Source organism: Labeo rohita, chromosome 20, assembly GCF_022985175.1.
Source record: "Labeo rohita strain BAU-BD-2019 chromosome 20, IGBB_LRoh.1.0, whole genome shotgun sequence".
Classification (NCBI taxonomy): domain Eukaryota; kingdom Metazoa; phylum Chordata; class Actinopteri; order Cypriniformes; family Cyprinidae; genus Labeo; species Labeo rohita.
In genome coordinates this window covers 17589177-17610665 of record NC_066888.1, presented here as the reverse complement: position 1 = coordinate 17610665, position 21489 = coordinate 17589177, and the positions used below count along the sequence as shown (strand labels likewise).

The window sequence follows — 21489 nt, the reverse complement described above, 5'->3', positions numbered from 1 at the left end:
GGCGACCACCAAAAGTCTTATGATCAGTGTAAATTTACCCTCAAGGACATCTTTAATATCCTTCTGAATGTAAATCATTTGAATCTCCTAACACGCGGTTTAGATAAGCTATCTATAATTAGCCAATAAGCCAGACACATGTAAATATAACCTTTGTTACCATTCTTGCTCTGAACTGAAAAAAAAGTTTAAAAAATAAAAATAAATTAACCAAATATTGGTCATTTAAATAAGAATTTTAAACATCATATGTGTTCAAAACTGCAAAAATTGTTTACAAATGTCAAGAAGAATCAAGAATTTTTTTTATAGTCAGAAAATTCCACTGGTGTTTGCTCAAAAGCCAAGGTGTCTTCTTTCTGACCCTTGGAAGAACTTATAATGAAACAAGGTCATACAAATGCAAAAGTGCAAATCTGCAAATCTGCAAATCTGCAAACTAACGTGGTGTGTTGCGCAACCCTCTTGCTTATTTGATAATGTTTGTCAAATTATTCATCAATTATACACAATGGCATCTTAAAAAAGGTTTTATTGTTACATCAGCACAAACAAAATAACCTTGATGTTATGTCCATTTGACCTTAACTTAACAGCTTCACCTATAAATAAGGAATAAGGTATTCACACAATGCTTTTCTATGTCCTGTTTGTCTCGTAGCCTTGACGCACCTGTAACCTGACACAGCAAAAACAGCCTAACAATTTAACCCAGTTATGCACTAACAGCTTCACTTAACAAAGCCAATGTATCAAGCGAAGTCCATCTATTATTTACACTCTTAAATTTTCCTTTTTTTGTCATCCACTTTAATCAAGAAATCCTCTGTATTGGGTTTTTTCAGCTAAGATATATTTCTAGAAACACAATTCATTGCACTAGAGCTCAAAGACTTTCTTTGTAATCTACACCAGGTCTGCAACCCCTTAAGAACAGTAATAGCTGAGAGGCTGATCTTGGCACACTGCGTATCACGTGTACCCAGAATGCACTCTAAACAGTCGGGTGTGGGGTGATAGTTAAAGGCCTCTCTTTGCAGAGAGCTAAACAGGTCCCAGTGCAAGCAAGTGTCAAGTGTGCCACTAGACACTGGGATAAACAAAACAACCTTTTCTGTTTGGAAACCTGACACGCAGTTAAGGAAAGGAAAAAGAAAAGAAAAACAGTGGTAAGTAGCTTTTTTTTTTCTTTTTTTTTTTTTGGTGTTTGTTCTGGATTGTGTTAGTTTGTTTCAGATGAAGGTGCAGTATACATTGGTGCATTAATAACTAAGTTAAAAACTGTGAGATAAATCATTTTTTCAGCAATGGTGTTGAGTCACACTTTTTGATTGAACTGTTAATTCAGTTTACAAAATGTATAATTGCACTATTTTATATGTTAAAACAGAAACAAGAATGAGTACTTAAAGAGACAGTTCACCCCAAAATGAATATTCTGTCATCATTTACTCACCCTCAATTGTTCCAAGCCACTATGACTTTTATCTATGAAAAAGCACTTTGAAAAATGTCCTGCGTTTTCTATTCTTACAATAGAAGTCATTGGTTAGCAACATTCTTTGAAATATCTTATTTTTTTAAAACAACATGACTTACTGTAAAGTGAATGAAGTGAATACATGATGACAAAGTTTTCAGTTTTGGATGAACTATCCCTTTAAGGCTAAACAGCTGTATATGCAAACATGAAAAATTCATGAAAAAGTCCTGTGTCCTTTTTTTAAAAAAGCATTTAAAATAAAAAATTAAAAAAAATATTTTTCCAACTTTGATTATATGTTGCATTCATTTTGCACTGAAATAATATTTCACAATATTACTGTTTTTTTTTTTCTGGGTTTTTGATCAAATAAATGTAGCCTTGGTGAGCATCTGAGACTTTTTTCAAAAACATTAAATCAAAAATCTGTACCATTAAATAATTTAGTTGTCTGTCCTAATCAAGCAAGTTAATGACATTTGCAATAATAGTCTTCTGTAATAAGCATGCAAAGCAAACAGATGTTCAACTAACGAATGTTTTGATTGTCTCAGGATCCATCATGGCTACAGCCCGCGTGTCCATGCCGGGTACTACAGACACCAACCTGGAATTTGCTGACTACAGTCTCTATAGCAACCTGTCTGATGAGGAGCTCATGCAGCTGGCAATCGAGCGGAGCATTGCTGATGCCCAGAACTCTGGGTCAGGCATCACTGAAAACTCAAAGACCGCCGTTGCTCTAAACAGGCCAGCAGCCTCACGCCGAGCTCCACCATCACAACGTCCCCAGCAGCAGCCAGAAAGGGCTGCATGTCCCGCCAATCCACCCAGGTACATTTTGACATACTTCGCTACACTGAAATGAGGCACCATCACAAATCAAACTCTCACTGCGAGCATAAAAATAACCAGTGCTTAGTACATCGTACCTACACTGACCTTTAGTAAGTCCATATGCTAACTGTAAAATATCTGGACAGATTTTCAACATGTTTATTTTCAAACTTAAAGTAAGCTTACTTTTTCTTTTAAACAGATATGTACGCAATACAGGAAATTAACAAGACTGCCTGTAAAGCATAAGATCAAAACATACAAGTCAATGTGTTGCCACATAAAATTTCCAGTCATGTTTTGATGAGCAAGGGAGGGATACAATATCACTTACAGATGCCTACTGCATCTTCTCTGGTGGCTGACACAACTGCTTCACACCTGTTCCTCTTCATTCAAAAGCCAACATTAGAAAGAGGAGCAAGCATAGTGTAAGAAGTTCACATGCCACCACGCATAAAAATAGAGACACTATCCTTTGCTGTGCCCCAATCCACTTGTTTAAATTTCTCCTGTAATCTGACATTAAACTAGCTTTTCGATGGTGGATTTTTGTTTAATGGCAAATAACGTAGGTAATTTAATCTGGAAGAACTATAGGCTTCAAAATACAAATTCTGAAAATAATCCCATGCCCTTTCAGTGGAAGTTCAGTGATCTAACGCAGCATTAAATTAACTCATATGAACTCAATTCTTTTTTTTTTCCCCAAAGAGAAAAAATAAATCCACAGGATGTGAGTTCAATAAGCCACTTTGTAACTGGTTATGGCAAGCGAATGGTGGCGTACCGAAAATACGATGGAAGCTTGCAAGTCGCACCTGAGCCTGAAGAGTGAGTGAATGCACAATTACATGACAATGTGTGCTCATTAGTAAGTATTAGGAAGTGAAATATTATTGCAATTTCAAATAGTGGTTTTCTATTTTAATCTACTTTAAAAACAGAATTTATTCCTGTGATGCAAAGCTGAATTTTCAGCATCATTACTCACATGATCTTTCACAAATCATTCTAATATGATGATTTTTTATAAAATGTTGTAAGCAGTTGTGCTGCTTAATATTTAGTTGAAATCTGTGATTCTTTGATTTTTTTCTTTCTTTGAAAGAAATTAAACCTTTTATTCAGCAAGGATGTGTTAAATTGATAAAAAGTGATAGTAAAGATGTATATTGTTAAAAAAAAAATAAAAGATTTCTGTTTTGAACAAATGCTGTTCTTTTTAACTTTTTATTCATTAAAAGAATCCTGAAAAAGGAATCACAGGTTCCAAAAAAATATTAAGCAGCACAACTGTTTCCAGTATTAATAATTCTAATAATTCAGAGATGACTGGAGTAACGGCTGATGAAAATTCAGCTTTGCATCACAGAAATAAATTATATTTTAAATTATATTAAAATAGAAAACTGTTATTTAAAATTGCAATAATATTTAATAATATTATTATTTTTCTGTATTTTTGATCAAGTAAATGGAACCTTGATCAGCATAAGAGACTCCTTTTAAAAACATTAAAAATCGATCCCAAATTTTTGAATAGCAGTGTATATATGAAAAAAGTGTGGTTCTTTATATGCTTGAAAAGACTATAATAATTTAAGAAATGAAATGTAAATAAATATTTTAAAAGTGAAATATGACTATAAAAGCAACCTGATCTCATGAAGATAATGAAAATGTACCTGTGGGAACATTTTCACAAGATGCAAAATACGTACTGCCATGTACGTTTTGTGACATATTCAATGAAATATACACAACCATTCAAAGTCTGGGACATTTTTTAATGTCTATGAAAGAAATTTCATGCTCTCTGCATTTATTTCTAGAAAAAATACAATAAAAACAGTAATACTGTGAAATATTATTACAATTTAAAATGTTTATATTTTAAAATGTCATTTATTCGTGTGACACAAAGCTGAATTTTCAGCAGACATTACTCTGCAGTGTCACACGATTCTTCAGAAATCATTCTAATATGCTGATTTGCTGCTCAAGAAACATTTATTATTATTAATGTTGAAAACAGTTGTGATGCATAAGACCCTAACCATTTGAACGGTAATATATATGTTTTAATATTTATGTATATGAGATGGCTAATGAACAACTTCTCACCTGCAACACTTTAATGCATCAAAATAAAAAACGGTTTCTTCTTTAGGGAGATTGAGCCTATTGCTAAGGCCATTTCGGAAGGAGATGTAGGATCAGTGAGACTTATGGTTAAGCAACCTGAGTGCAATCTTCTTAAACCAAATAAAGATGGATGGATTCCTCTGCACGAGGCGGCATATTATGGACAAGATCAATGTATAAAAATTCTCCTGAGAGGTAAGAGTGCACTCATTCAACAATTACTCCATTTAACTTTATTTAGCCGCGCTCTAACAAATTGCTCCGGCTTTGATCATGAACACTATTCTCATAGCTCAACCTGGGATGATCAACCACCGCACTTTGAAAGAGCAGACAGCTTTAATGATAGCTGTGACCAGGGAACATCTCGCATGTGTCCAGTGTCTTCTGGAGAAAGGAGCCGATCCTGATATTCCCAATAAAGAGAGGGAGACTCCCCTTTACAAAGGTAATATTGTATTAGTAGGTTTTCATTTAACTTCGGTTAAAGTCAAAAGTTTACATCTGCAAAATGTTAATTATTTACCAAAATAAGAGGGATCATACAAAATGCATGTTATTGTTTATTTAGAATTAAGATATTACACATAAAAGACACATTGTATATAGTCCACAAGAAAAAACAATAGTTGAATTTATAAAAATTACCCTGTTCAAAAGTTTACATAATACTGTGCTGTTACCTGAATGATCCACAGCTGTGGATAGTTGTTAATGAGCCCCTTGTTTGTCTTGAACAGTTCAACTGCCTGCTGTTCTTCAGAAAAATATTTCAGGTTCCACAAATTCTTTGGTTTTTCAGCATTTTGTGTATTTGAACCCTTTCCAACAGTGACTGTATGATTTTGAGATCCATATTTTCACACTGAGGACAACTGAGGGACTCATATGCAACTATTACAGAAGGTTCAAACACTTACTGATGCTTCAAAAGCATCAGTAAAAAGCAAAAAGGCAAACATGATGCATTAAGAGCCGGGGGGTGAAAACTGTTGAACAGAATGAATATGTATACATTTTTCCTATTTTGCCTAAATATATATATATACATATATATATATATATATATATATATATTCATTTAGTACTGTCCTTCAGAAGCTACAGAAGATACCAGAAGACAAAATAAGTTAAATTTACCCTGATCTTCAAATTCCATTAAGAGCTGGGGGGGGGGACTTTTGGAATTTGAAAATCAGGGTAAATTTAACTTATTTTGTCTTCTGGTATCTTATGTAGCTTCTGAAGGACAGTACTAAATGAATATATATATATATATATATATATATCAGGGCTCTCAGGTCTCACGCATTCACCGTGAGACACACGCATTTCAACCAGCCACACCTTGTATTTCTCACGCTGAGAAAAGGATAACTTTTCCCGCTCTATTTCTCCCACTCTGGTCTATGCATCCCTGCCTCTGCTGAATCCTAAGTTCCGATCTAAATCAAATGATTCGTGATAGACGCTCTGAAGTCCCGTTTCAAATCTGATGATGCGCGATACTCGCTCTGAAGTCCCGTTCTGAATCAAATGATTCGCGATCCGACTGGAGCGCTTCGAAATCATTTTGCGACGCAGTGTTTTACTGATTCGGAGTTTCAAAAAGCTCCGTTGATACTGTGTTCTTTGTTCGCTTTCTCTATATAATTTATTCGTTGTTTGAAATGAAATCATTACAATTAATAGGGCTAACTTACAATGTTTTTTTTTTATTAAATTGTGATCACGTTAGACAGTTTCCATCGTATTAAAAACATTTCATGACATGACACTCATTATCTGGTACTTGTCTAAAAAGACGGGTATGTAATATGCGTTGTTAATAGATTACACTAACATTAGGTTACTTAGTTAGGCTATAGCTTTATTGGAGTTGGTTCAACCTCCGCCTATGTAGAAAGAAAAAGTTTTTTAAGGCAATTCCCCCTCTGCTTTTTTCACAAATCGCACCCTGGGTAAATCTGATAAAAGACAAATTTATAAAATAAATTGTTTTATATATTTCAAAAATTCAAACGTATCAGCATTGTTAGAAGGGTTATTTTGGAAATGTAATAGGTTACAAAAGTTTAAAATGTAATAAGTAGTATAATTATTTTAAGTGTTTTAAAAGTAATGTAACTGATTACATTCGATTACTCCTGTTCTGTGTCCTAAACTCCTGAAACATTGGTGTCTCATATTTTAGAGTCTAGACCAGCCAATGCAATTTGGGAAATCAAATCTGTATGTGTGTGAATCGTTAACATTTTCTTAAGTAACTGTAATTTAACTGTACATTGTTTCTCACAAACTGTAACAGATTTTATTTTGTTATTAAATTACATAATTCCATTACTAGTTAGTGTAGTTAAGTTTGAGCCCCTACTACTGTCATCAAGGTATCAAAATGTGCAAAAAACACTTGCAATACAAAATGTTTTTCGTAAGTTTAAATGTATAGGCCTACACTCTCTCTCTCACACACACAGCTTGACAGGCTACATGCTCAGGGCAAGTTCTGCAATCCTATTGTATGTGTACAGTATGTACATTGAGCACTGCAGTTGGCTTGTTTGGGGCTAACTTTCTTTTTATTTTTTAATACATTTGCATTTTTGAAATATATAAAACATTTTATTTTATTTGTATGAATTTGACTTTTATCAGATTTACCAGTTGTTATAATTTCTATTTTGTGCTGGTTAATTTTGAACAATAGATAAAATTCTTCCAGCAAAAACTTGAGAGAATTGCGTGGGGCAGAGGGGCCGCTGCTGCAAATAGGCTCCTCCCCTAATAGTAATCTCACTCCAAACTTTTTCCAAAACTTGAGAGCCCTGTATATATTTAGGCAAAATAGGAAAAATGTATACATATTCATTCTGTTCAAAAGTTTTCACCCCCCAAGCTCTTAATGCATCGTGTTTCCTTCTGAAGCATCAGTGAGTGTTTGAACCTTCTGTAATAGCTGCATATGAGTCCCTCAGTTGTCCTCAGTGTGAAAAGATGGATTTCAAAATCATACAGTCATTGTTGGAAAGACTTCAAATACACAAAAATGCTGAAAAACCAAAGAATTTGTGGGACTTAAAAGATTTTTCTGAAGAACGGCAGGCAGTTGAACTGTTCAGGACAAACAAGGGACTCATGAACAGCTATCACTAAACAGCAACAACACCAAAAAACCCACACACAGTTTTGGATCATTCAGGTAGCAACACAGTATTAAGAATCTATTATTTTCTCATTTTGTATGATCCCTCCTATTTTGGTAAAATAATTACTATTTAGCAGATTCTGAAAGGTGTATGTAAACTTTTGACCTCAACAGAATCTCAGCTGGCTATTTATTCTCTCTCTCTCTCTCTCTATCTATCTATCTATCTATCTATCTATCACAATCTGATTTTATTTATCTATAAGGCCTATATACACCTGCTAATTTCAAGTTAGTGAGAACTACCCTTACCAAAAAGAATCATACTTTGTTTATTTTATTAAGTATACTTAAGTAAAATTTTAATTTTTAAGTATACTTTATGTAGTAAGTATACAAATATCAGCATACTATTAATACTTTTCAGTGTACTACTTTTATACCCCTTGGGACTAAATTGGCCCACTTTCTAGTACATAAAAGTATATTTTCTTTAAATGAACTTTATATCATACTTTAAGTATACTATCATGTCCCTATTTAGGTATTAATTTGTATATATTTTGTTATATGAACATCTGAACATACAAAACACTACGAATAATTTAGTCTAATGCATAGACAACATTGTCTTTGTTTGTAAAGCATTTTACGAAATGTATATATCCACAGAATGGATGTAAGTGCTTTAAAAAGTATCTAGGCCTCAAAACTAGATACACAAACCTCGAGAACGGTGGCAAGCAGCAAATCACTGGATAATTTATTCATGCTGCAATGCATGCTGGGAACTTACAAAGCCTTAACATTTCAACAATTTTAAATTCTTTGCTTAGTCAACTGTGTTTGAGTAGTTGGGACAACATTTGTGTAATTTTGTTGGTCTGACGGGTTTTTAGTTTCAAGAAAATAGCATTTTTTAGTATTTGAGACTTAAAATGTTTCGTAAAATGGAAAATATGTATTTGCATTTTTTGCAGTGTGGAAGCATCTGTTTTGGTTTCTTCTTCTAATTTTAAGTATATTTCTGAGAAGTATATAAAGCACATTTCTGAGAAGTACATAAGAAGTAGACTGTTTTAGTTTAAAAGAAGTATACTAATAGCACACTTGAATAAACTTCTTTTTCGTAAGGGTAATTCTAGTTCTTTACATTCAGATTCAAATATTTGAGGTTTAAAATCCCGGATTACCAGCCTAGATCCTCACTATTTCATTAAAAAACATCAATTCCTAAAAAAAGGTTTTTTGTTCAGCTCGTCATTTAATATGACCTTCAGCACTGTGATGGACATTTTATCATTTCTATACATATCTGCAGCTTGTGAGAAGGAGAACCCAGCGATAGTTGCCATGTTACTGAATCACGGCGCCTCTGTGAATAAGAACTGTATTCAAGGCTGGACCGCTCTCCATGAGAGCGTGTGCAGGAACAATGTGGAAATCTGTGAGATGCTGGTGAAAGCTGGAGCCAAAGTCAGCATGCCCAACATGTACGGAATCACTCCTATCTTTGTGGCCGCCCAAAGTGGAAAAGTGGACTCGCTTCGCATGCTTTTAAAAAATGGTAACATCGTTATTGTTTCTCTTCCACTGTTGCTTTGTGATGTAATGCATCTGACATATAATCCATCTCACCTCAATCAGGTGCAGATCTCAACAGCCAGGCTGCAGATGGAGCCACAGCGCTGTATGAGGCCTCTAAAAATGGTCACGAGGACATTGTAGAGTTTCTACTATCTCAAAATGCGGACGCCAACAAGCCGGGCAAAACAGGACTGTTGCCAATCCATATTGCTGCCCAGCGTGGCAATGATAGGTATGAATTCAGATTTCACTTAATAAGAAATAATGAATAAATGAATTTGCTTTGGGAGGAATTTTCTCAGGTCACAGTTTATCTGCATAACTGTATATGCGAAGGCCACTGGTTGTTAAGACTTTAGGTGTAGTACATCTCATAATCTTGCATTAATTTTCAGCAAAGACCTCCTGACTTTCGGGTGTACCCCCAAAAATGTCAGGGCAACTAAGTAAGTCTCAATGGGTGCTTTAGAGCAGTGCTGTGTCAAGAGGGTGCTAATCCTGTAACCTGTAACCTTAACTCAATCTAACTCAAGTAGGAGCAAATGGTTTTATTCGCAAAATACCATTTCAGATAAGTGCTCTTTCTTCTGACATACATGTTATGTTTTGTTAACTCTTCTAGTTTATTGTGTGTAGGGTCTTTTTCTCACCTAACAGTAAAACTAATCATCCCATAGCATAATTCCTGGTAGCATGACATGTTTAGGGATGGGAATCGTAAAGAATTTGATGATCCCAGCTTCCGTTTCCTCTTAACTGTTTCAATTCCCTAACAGCACTATTAACAATTATTTTAGCATTTTTAAGCAATAAATATTTATTATAATTTTTGCAATAGGTGTGTTTAACTTTTTAAAAAATCTGACTAAACTCTTAAAGTATGGTCTGACAAAATATGGAAATTACTCCATAATTTACTCACCATCAACACATTCTAGGTGTATATGACTTTCTTCTTTTTCCATCTATCAAAAAAAGTATTCCACACAGCTCTGGGGGGTTAAGAAAGGCCTTCTGGAGTGAATCAATGTGTTTGTGTAAGAAAAAACTATAATCCCTAGCTTTCGATAACTGTTGTATGCATGTACACGAGAGAGTGGCATTCCAGTGGATGATGTAGGTGTAGCAGTAAGCTCTGGTGAGAACCAAGTTTTGTTTACAGCAAAGGAAAAAAAGAGGTCTTCTCTTGTCTTATATCAAAATCCTCAGACGTTTTTCTTTACAAATCCTCGTTTAGTTCTTCTAATTCTTGACCGGTGTTTTGTTTTGCTCTCTCTTCTGCGCTTCTGTGTTTGTCACCGCATTCGTCAACGTCCTACGTCATCTGCTGGAACACCACTCTTCTCTATGACAATTAGTGGAAGCTATTGTGGATAAAAAAGTTTTAAATATGGATATTTTTCTTACACATATGCATTGATTATCAGAAGGCCTTTATTAACCCCCTGGAGCTGTGTGGAGTATTTTTTATGATGTATGGGTGCACTATTTTGGACTTTTTGGATCTCAACGCCCATTCACTGCCATTATAAAGCTTGGAAGAGCCAGGACATTTTGTAATATAACTGATTGTATTCGTCTGAAAGAAGAAAGTCATATACATGTAGGATGGCTTGAGGGTGAGTAAATCATGGAGTAATTTTCATTTTTTGGGTGAGCTATTCCTTTAAGGTGTTTCTTTCACACTGTCATATGAACAATCAGTCAGTGGTTGTAGTTGTATGTGTTTGATTCGTTAATTTTTTAGAGGGAATCAGAGTACATATTTTGTTTCTGTGTTCCCAAATTATTTTGAATTCAGTTTTTCTTTTATCCGTTTTAATTTTCCTAGACTCTGTTTTAATGAAAAATCATGAAACTTACAATATTTAACAGCAATATATTAAAAGTTTAACACAAATTAACTGAATTTGAATTGAAATTTTCCATTAATTTTCTGGATTTGATTTGATTGGTTTCATTAAATTTCATTAAATAAGCAAAAGCATCTCTAATTTTTACAAAATCATTTTTCATTATTTTATTACATTTTCCCAGAAATTCTGTGTTGTCTATTTGCATTATTCTGCTACATAAATTTTGGTAAATAACTTTTCTGCTAAATATTTATTTAAAAATAATGTTTTAATAGTAATTTTATTAGTAGTAGGCATAGTACTATCATTACATTAAATAATATATTTGTCACAGTTTCTTCAAGTTAAACCGAACTTTTATTTTGACAGGCTGCTGTGAAGACCTTTATGTTTCTGGTTGTATATAATATATAAAAAAAAATTTGTCTCTCAGAGCAGTTCTAGAGATTATGTTTATGCGTTCAGGTACTCATATATTAAGGCGGCAAGCAGTGCAAGCATCATGAGTATGTGTAGTAAACGAAACTGCATTCATTCGCAGAGACACGCAGAACATGCAGAATTCATATTTAAAAGTATTTTTGCAGCTTAATATTTATAGACACTAGCCCGTATTGTATTTTGATATAAGCGTACTGACTTCCGTTTTTATGACTGGATTCCCCCGATTCCGTCCGCATTTTCCTCATTGCGGAAATCACAGTGCCCTACAAACATGTTCTCTTCCATACTTCTTTTTACCCAAAAATTTTCGGTTCCCAACCCTAGAACTGTTCCTCTAATTGCTAATCACTACATACAAGCTTTTTAAAAGTTCATATGTATTATTACTCTTCTTTTGAAATGATTTTTCCATCTTATGATGGTCATTTCACCTTAATAGTGTCAAATTCTAACATTCTGACATTCAAGAGTATTTTAGCGCACACTAGCAAAGTAACACTCAAGAACACAAAACTTCTCATTTTCAGTATCGTATCCATGCTGATCCCAGCCACAAGCAAGGCCAGAGTGAGACGTACGGGTATCAGCCCCCTCCATTTAGCAGCAGAGCGCAACAGAAATGATATTCTTGAGGTACTGATCGAGGCCGGTTTTGACGTCAATGCCACTTTGTCTGAGGATCGTTCTATGATGTATGAAGATCGGCGCAGCACAGCTCTATACTTTGCCGTCATGAACAACAATATTGAGGCTACCACTATGCTCCTGGAGACTGGTGCTAATCCAAACCTGGACACGTTTAACCCACTCCTGGTAGCCCTGAGGCATGGCTGCATCCAGACAGTGACTTTGCTGGTGGAACATGGTGCTAATGTCAGTGCCTACATCCCAACCCATCCAACTACCTTTCCAGCAACTGTTATGTTCTGCATGAAGTATCTTACCATACTGAAGTATCTGATGGATAATGGCTGCGACGCCTTGTCATGTTTCAATTGTGTATATGGCAGCAATCCTCATCCACCTATAAAGACTAGGCGTAATCCGAGATATGATCCCGATGAAGCTGTAGAAAAGACCTGTGTTCAGGTGAGTGGATTCAAGCCAATTGTACATACAGTTAATATAAAAAGTTTACATACACCTTGTAGAATCTGCAAAATGGTAATTATTTTACCAAAATAGGAGAGGTCAAACAAAATGCATGATTTTTTAAATTAATACTGACCTGAATAAGATATTTTGCATAAAAGATGTTTACATATAGTCCACAAGAGAAAATAATAGCTGAATTTATAAAAATGACCCATTCAAAAGTTATGCTTGATTCTTAATACTGTGTTGTTACCTGGATGATTCACAGCTGTGTTTTTTTTTTGTTTGTTGTTTTTTGTTTAGTGATAGTTGTTCATGAGTTCTTTGACAAATTATTTGGTTTTTTAACATTTTTGCGTATTTGAACCCTTTCCAACAATGACTGTATGATTTTGAGATCCATCTTTTCACACTTAGGACAACTGAGGGACTCATATGCAACTATTTCAGAAGGTATAAACGCTCACTGATGCTCCAGAAGGAAACAGGATGCATTAAGTGCCAGGCGGTGAAAACTTTTTGAATTTGAAGTCCAGGGTAAATTTAACCTATTTTGTCTTCTGGAAAACATGTAAGAATCTTCTGTAGCTTCTGAAGAACAGTACTAAATGAAAAAAAAAATGATATTTAGGCAAAATAAGAAAAATGTACACATATTCATTCTGTTCAAAAGTTTTCACCCCCCGGCTCTTAATGCATCATGTTTGCCTTTTGAAGCATCAGTAAGTGTTTGAACCTTCTGTAATAGCTGCATATGAGTCCCTCAGTTGTCCTCAGTGTGAAAAGATGGATCTCAAAATCATACAGTCTTTGTTGAAAAGAATTTAAATTTGCGGGAGCTGAAGGATTTTTCTGAAGAACAGCAGGCAGTTTAACTGTTCAGGAAAAACAAGGGACTAAACAAAAAAAAAATCAGCTGTGGATCATTTAGGTAACAACACAGTGTCACGAATTTGGCCTGTGCTCTTCTGTCCGCTCGCCACCAGAGGTCGCCTTGCCAATTACATTACACTGACTGTTGCACCTCACCCTGGACCAAGTTCCCCATCAGCCACTGCGCTGATCATCTGCACCCAATCAGAGACCATATGAAAACCTTGGACTTCCTCCTAGGAGTCACAGAGTATTGTCTTGCATTTAGCACTTGTTGTGTGTTAGCAACTGTACGGAGCCTCTAAGTCAGTTTGTTATTCTAGTCTAGCCTTGTTCCAGTATCTTGTCATTCACTTGGCTCTACACCTTGTTATATCGTCTTGTCTGTTTCGCTGCCAGCCTTTTGGAACTCTCGCCTGTCTTTTCGGATTACCCCTTTTTGCCTAGCCCCTTGGATTACGTTCGTGGATCGACCCTCGCTTGTTTTACGGACTACTCTTGTGTCTTGCCCACATATACCTGTTAGCCATTGTCTGACCCTGCCTGTTTTGACCATGTCTTTGTCGATGTCCCTAAATAAAGCTCTGCATTTGGATCCGCCCGCTTCACGTATCTCTCACTCCGTAACACACAGTATTAAGAATCAAGTGTATGTAAACTTTTAAACGGGGTAATTTTTATAAATTCAGCTATTATTTTCTCCTGTGGACTATATGTAAACATCTTTTATGTGAAATATCTTATTTAGTCAAATAATTAACATTTTGCAGATTCTGCAAGGTGTATGTAAACTTTTGACCTGAATTGTATAATATAATATTTTTTTTCTGAATCATATATTGTGTATAGTACCACATTTTATACCACTTTTTAATAGTTCTGTGAGGTGATCTCCACCGAAAACTACTCCCGCTGGGCTGGACCGATTATAGACGTGCTGCTTGACTATGTTGGGCATGTGAAACTCTGTGCACGACTCATTGAACATCTGGACAGTTACCACGAGTGGCAGAGCATCAAAGAGAAAGCAAGTATGTGTGCCCGTACCTTTTGCTTAAATTATTCATATATGCAAATGATTTCAGTCACCTGTGTACTCATTTGCTGGTTCTGATTGCAGTGCCTCCACGCCCACTCATGCAGCTCTGCAGACTGAAAATCCGCAAACTGCTCGGGATCAAGAGACTGAAGAAAATTCACAAGCTTCCAGTTCCTCCCAGGCTGATCAAATTCCTAAACCATCAAGAACGAGAGCAAGACTTTTAAGCCTTCTTTTGAATGTTGACTCTTAGCAAACACAAAGAGACATTGGAAATGACGTTGACATTAGAAAATCATATACTTCTGTTTGCAGAACTTGCACTGAGCTAAAATTATGGAATAAATGGAGTCAATATTTGCACAAATGTACGGCTTAATAGTGTAATAAAATGCCATAAATGTTTATATGTAATTATCAGGCACAAACCGAATTTAGGGAACATGCACTGAATAGATTTAGTAGATGCATAGTACTTAATTTTGTCTGTAAATGTAAGCTTTTTAAATGGTATAGGAGCCAAAAATGACAAAGGGTGACAGAAAATAGTAAATGTATTTTTTTGCAATGTAGTAGTAATGTATTAAAAGTGTCAAGAAATATACTTGATGCTTATATGTATAGTTTTGTAATAGGTTTTGTATTTTTACTTTTGACTCATTTTCAAGTGTACATTTTGTTCTAGTATTTTCATGGTTTGTTTGCTTGCAAAGCAAAACCAATACTCCGAGATTACATCACATTCTTCAAACTATAAATTCTATTTTATATTGTTGTTAATTGGCATGAATTTCCCTCAATCAGACAGTGCTTTAAGTTACCTGTGACAATGCTTATGTTTGAACAACTTCCATCTTCCATATGACTTGTCAATTTCAATCTACCAATAAAGTGTTAACTAAGTGTTAACTATTTAATATCTTAACTATCTGAGTTTCATTTATTCTGCCTTTACGGGCAAAATGTCGGACTGGATATGTAATATTGTTTATTTTGTGATTCATGTATGTTGCCCCATGTGCAGGGAGACAAACAGGAAGAAAAAAAAAAAAAAAAAAAAAAAAAAAAAAAACTATTAGTTAAGATATTACAGTTAAATGACAAGTTAATGCATTTAATGGTGCTTTCATTACTTATTTTACCAGACACCACTGTGCATAAATAATGACTGATTTTCTTTTGGGTTTTTGGATTAGATTTGGATTTTCCTTATTTTTTAGGTTTGTAATTGTAAGGATAAATTGTAATTGTAAGGATTTGTATTATTTTTTTTCTAAAGTAAAACTGATTGTGCAGACCAAACTGTAAGTCCTAAAGACTTCAAACTTGGCCAGATGGTAGACCTCTATTTGGGGAGAACCTATCAAAGTCTCAGCCCAATCGGCCCATAGGTGGCGCTACAGCGAACAAAATTGCGAAATCGCTCTACGGGGCTCTGGTTTTTCTGTCATTTTGAAGTAAATTCAAAACCTACTTTTGCAAACTAGGTTTTTCACCCGATCAGAACCAAACCTGTGCAGAAATATCAGTGAATATCAATAATTATCAAAAAAAGTTGAATTTTCGACTCATCATTGCGAAGGGGCCCCAAAAAGTTTGTAAGGTGGGGGGCCATTTTTACTTAAATAGCTATAACTCATGAACCAAATGAGATATCTTCACTAAATTTGGTACACATGTGTACAAGCTCAATCTTTGGTCAAATAAAAAAATTGCACAGCTCTGCCACTTGGTGGCGCTATAAGCCTGAAAAAACATAAAATGACTATAACTATGCAATCGTTGGTCCGATCGACCTGAAAATTGGTATGTTGTGTCTCTGTCTAATGTGCCATAAGGACATTGGCATATCTCAAGAAACATGGCCCCATCGGCCAATGAAGTTTGAGCACCTATTAGACAAGGTTAACGGAGGGCGATCGGAACGAAACTCACTGGGCATGTTCGACTCATGGCCCTAAAGGTCTGTAAGAATTTTGAAACAAATCGGCCACTAGTTGGCACTAACGAGTTTTATGGCTCTGTAATCACGTGGTGTTTCACACATCCACACAATATGCATTTCATTTGATAGATCTCCTCATGATGAACAACTTTGCCTCAAGAACCATTGCTGTCAATCAAATCGTTTATTAAATATTCACAAATATGTGAAAAACCTACTTTTGCGAACCAGTCCTAGGTTTTTCGCTCAATCTTGACCACTGCAGTAATATTCTCTGGACTCTCTAGATCAATAATTATCAAAAAAATGCTGACAAAAGGGGTGTGGCCACATATACCCAAAAGCCTATAAATCCTAAACAAAAACTCAAAACGTTACGAAAATTGGTGACAACATGTGTCAGTTGAGTCTTAACAAGCATGCAAAGTTTCGTGGAGATCGGACCATAGATGTCGCTATAACAGTTAAAAAGGCTTCAAAAATACAAGCTGTGTATGGTAAATGGCTTCAAATGGCTAAATAAATGCACATATATTCACACAAACACTAGATCTTCATATCATTTGATAGATCTCCTCATGATGAACAACTTTGCCTCAAGAACCATTGCTGTCATTTAAGTCCTTCAGTAATATTTTCACAAATATGTTAAAAACCTACTTTTGCAAACAAGTCCTAGGTTTTTCACTCAATCTTGAGCAGACCACTCAGTAATATTCTCTGGACTCTCTAGATCAATAATTCTCAAAAAAATGTTGAATTTTGTCCTTTGGTTAGCTATAACAGGGTCATTTAGAAAAGGGTCGTGGCCATGCAAACCCAAAAGCCCATAAACTCAAAACTTTATGAAAATTGGTTAAAACATGTGTCAGATGATTCTTAAGAAGCATGCAAAGTTTCTTGGAGATTGGACAATAGGTGGCACTATAACAGTTAAAAAGGCTATAAAAACACAAGATTTATATGGTAAATGGCTTCAAACTGTTAAAAAAATGCTCATCTATTCACACAAAAATTAGGTCTTCATATCGTATGATATATTCCCTTATTCTGAACAACTTTGCATAGCACCTTAAAGGCCTTATTTGCTCGAAACCCGGTAACTGCTGCTTGCAGCTATATTTTCTTTTTCTTTTTTTTGCTTATCTCAAAGTTGAGGCTACACATGTAGTTTTTTAAGTTACAGCTTTTTCTTCCTGTTCGTTAAAACAGACTATTTAATTGAATAACAATGTATTTTAATTACAACAGTTCTTGAAATATAATGTGTTATAATTAAACTTAATATGAAAGAATAGCATAACTCAAGCTGCAAACTGGGTCACTGTGAAAAATAACAGAAAATACAACAGCCATTTATCTCAACCATGTTTTTCAAAGACTAAAAAGCCTTTTCCCTCATAATTGTTCTCCATTATCACCTGCACAGAAAATGTTTGCAACGTGTTTTTATGAATTGGTGCAGGTCTGCTGTAATGTTTTAAAGATAACAGCTCTGAACAGCTCTTTTATTCAGTTGGGAACATTTGCACCTTGAATGGCAACCATCCACTGAGAAGGCAACTTGTTCGCTCACTAATGATTCAGAGTCAGATGTGGCTTGACTTTATGTTGTTTGTGGGAAATTTTTGGGTTTTATTAATTCATTTGTTAATTCATTAGCTAAATTTTATAGTGATAAAAGCAAATCATATATTCCAGACTAAAAGCATTTTTAATTAAAAAATAATACCCTTTTTGTCAATTAAGTTATTACGTGACTAAGTCATATTTTCTCTTTTTGTGCATGTAAGACTGACGGGTTAAAAATCAGGAAATAACTATGTTACCAACATGTTGACATGTAATATGTTTCCTAGTACTTGATTCATCGTGATAGGCTATTGCATGCTTCGGATGACTTCAGAAACCCAGTCTGGGTGCCAAACTTCCTGCTGCCAGCTGGTGGTGCTATGAAAATAACTAGATATTGGCATGTAGATGTCTTCAAGCCTGGACTTTGAAGCATTTTTCAAACATGTGAAGTTTGGTGCAGATTGAAAATGGTATGTTTGAGTAAATCATGACATATCCTGTTGCCCACAGGTGGCACTATAATTATAACTGCATATTGGCCTTAAGATGTGTTCAGGCCAGGATTCTTATGAAACTCGAAGTTTGGGACAGATCAGACACTGTATGGCTGGGTTACAACAACACACACCACAAAACTTGAGAGAAAGTTCAAATAACAGACTTCCTGTTGGGTTTCGGGACTTCGTACCAGGGGACTTTTTGTAGGTATTACTGTGTTACATGTGTGTACCGAAACTTCTCAAACCCATATCAGATGTAAAATTTCATTTACTGTTTTCAGGCATGTTTAGGCCCTCAAAAATGCAATTCATTTTGGAGAACAAGAAGAAGAAGAAGTAACTGAGCAATTCCAATAGGGTCCTCACACCTCGGTGCTCGGGCCCTAAATAACTATATTTACATGTTGTCAGCGATAATGCTGCCAGTAACAGTAAGCAGTAACAGAAGCTGTCTGTTTGCCCTTGAAGGTGGGTGCTGACCCCGACCTGAACTTTTTTCAGGTCAGTTCCAGTGACAGCCAGTTTCCAGCACTTTCCAGATGGCCAGACTGCTTGTTGAGAGCAGAACTGATGGCACTGCCCAGATTCCCAGTATGTCAACTCTTTTCCCAGCCAATGCTATGCTCTGTTTGAAGTGCCTCCCCTTGAATTATCTCATGGACAATGGCTGAAATGCCAATTCTGGCAAACTGCACCTCCCCCCATACCCTCTTTCACAGTTTTTCATGTTTTAAATAAAGATCAAACATCCATTGAGCTACGAATGCAAACTGTATAGTGTGATCATTTTTGTTTCATCTGATGGACAGTCCTGCTCCTGAAGGGTCATCGTCTTGCAAAGTTTAACTCCATTTTTAATAAAAACACATCTGAACCAGCTAATCAAGGTATTCCTAGACATGCTAGAAACTTTCAGGCAAGTACGTTGGGGAAAGCTATAGCTAAACTCTGCAGAACAGTGGCCCTCTGCCTTTATATATTCTTTAAATCATTGGATGTCCTACCTGCCTGTCAATCTCCATGCAGCAAATAGCGAGTGTTTGGGGCGTGGTTACTGTGGAATGATCAGCCAAAGTGTGTTTAGCCTATGTGGAAAAATAAATTCAGATTACAAGCCAAAATTCAAAGACTTGCCAAATAACACAGAAACAGACAACGGTGTAAAAAATGGGTAAACACTGGCAGTGTTTTTACAAGATCGAGGCATTTGATGGAATGTTTGGGTTTCAATCCATACTGTTTTCACAATGCGTTCTCAATCGGCCATATTGGCAGCACTGAACGTAAACAATGTCACTGAACCGACGGGAACGTGCAAATTTTGCTGACTATTGCTGCTAAAAATGGTCAATTATTGTCGTGTTTTGGGCTGTACTAATTGGTAGGTCTGTGAAAAACATTTGGAGTACTATAGACTCCAAATGTAGTTATAACAAATCAAGGAGAAGAGTGCAAAAAACTGTCTGAGGAACAAAAGGTGTTTGTGGTTGGCCAAACTGAACCAGGATTTCCAGGGCAAGAATTGACAACATTTGTGTTTGTTGTGTTTATCATTTCTGCTCAGGAAGGCTAATATTTTAATATTTAATAAGCTTAATATTTAATATTGCTCGTACACTACCACCTATTTAACTTTAGTCTAACTAGTGTCCTTTCCTGCTAACTAAGTCCTTCTCTATATGATTTAGCAGCTTCCACTCGTCTTATCCATGGTTTAGACAGGATAAATTAGCAAAACAACGTATTCAGTAGTACATTAACCGTGCAATCAATACAGTTGTTTACATCCGAGTATCGCCAATATGACCGCGCATCCGGGTAACGGACCAAACTGTGTAAACTCGAACTTGCGGAGTTTCCTCTTCACAGGTAAGCTAAACTTAAGGTTCAAATATTCTTAATATGTTATTGAAATAAGCATAATTTTACCAGTTGACACATGCCTTCACTTCTTTCTGTGTTTGTGAAGTCTGAGTTGGCAGAGGAGTGATGCGCGATCAAGGCCTTTGGTTGTTTAAAAACATGATTTATTAATGCAGTTCCGCTAGGTGGCGCTAGTATCACAAAAAACACCTGCCTTAGCTTTAAGGATGAAAGAATTTAAAACCAACATAGAGAATGTTTTAATTCATTTACTATGGTACAACAAAATATACGTTTTGCTACATAATTCTTAATGGATTATGAGGTGCATTTGTGTTACAACACAAAATAATGTTACTAAGGCACATCTAACTCTCACAACAGGCCACTATAAATTGTTCTCCATTTCCTCTTTCAAGATCTTCCAGATTAGCTTCAAAAGCTCACGTGACATTGGCCTTAATTCTGCAGAGCTGGCGGATGTGGTGGCTTTGCAGGTTATAGAATTTCTTGGGGTTAGCAATAAATAAACACGGCTGAGGAGCTGTGGTGTGCCTGAGTTCTCACCAGCAGGGGGCAGAACGGAAAACAAACTCTGTGGGACTTTTCCTGTGTTTGTTGCTTTGGCTCACGTTTTCTTCCTCAGGCAAATCCTGAAAAAAAAAAAAAATACACACACACATATATATATATATATATAGTAGTTTATTTTTATCGGGTTGCTCCTTCTTTGACCTGGTATTACAGTAAGTCAGCATATGAATACATTTCTAGATAAGATTATACAAATACAAAAGTATTATAGTACTTACAAAATATTGTTCACGTATAGTGTTCACAAAATATTAGTGTTTTTGTAAAACTTCCTTTATGACTGTGTTATTTTCTTTATTTGAGTTAAGAACAGAAATTGTGCCTTCATTTAAATGACACATGTTGGATCAGACTCATAACTGTCTATTTTAGTAATATATTCAGGCCAGACTGACTCAGGTTTCATCAATATTTTTTGCGGAATCAGATTACAGAGCACAGTTTCCTCTGTTTTAACATATTTGTTTGTCCTGCTGGGTCCACTTCTTTGCACAGGTAAGTATTT

The 21489-nt window shown here is 35.5% G+C and overlaps 1 protein-coding gene across 2 annotated transcripts; it reads left to right on the top strand.

The window, feature by feature from the left end:
• The first annotated feature begins 1004 nt into the window (after nucleotides 1-1004).
• asb2a.1 (ankyrin repeat and SOCS box containing 2a, tandem duplicate 1) lies at nucleotides 1005-15432 on the top strand. Of its 2 annotated transcripts, XM_051137802.1 has the most exons (11): nucleotides 1005-1169; nucleotides 2038-2317; nucleotides 3035-3154; nucleotides 4494-4663; nucleotides 4761-4916; nucleotides 8935-9180; nucleotides 9261-9432; nucleotides 9596-9646; nucleotides 12028-12589; nucleotides 14346-14499; nucleotides 14589-15432. In XM_051137802.1, exons 2-11 carry the CDS (start codon nucleotides 2046-2048, stop codon nucleotides 14732-14734), a joined length of 2049 nt encoding a protein of 682 aa, XP_050993759.1. In that variant the 5' UTR covers nucleotides 1005-1169; nucleotides 2038-2045; the 3' UTR covers nucleotides 14735-15432. The 2 variants fall into 2 exon arrangements, with proteins under 2 accessions (XP_050993759.1, XP_050993760.1); XM_051137803.1 differs by lacking the exon at nucleotides 9596-9646.
• Nucleotides 15433-21489: the final 6057 nt, after the last annotated feature.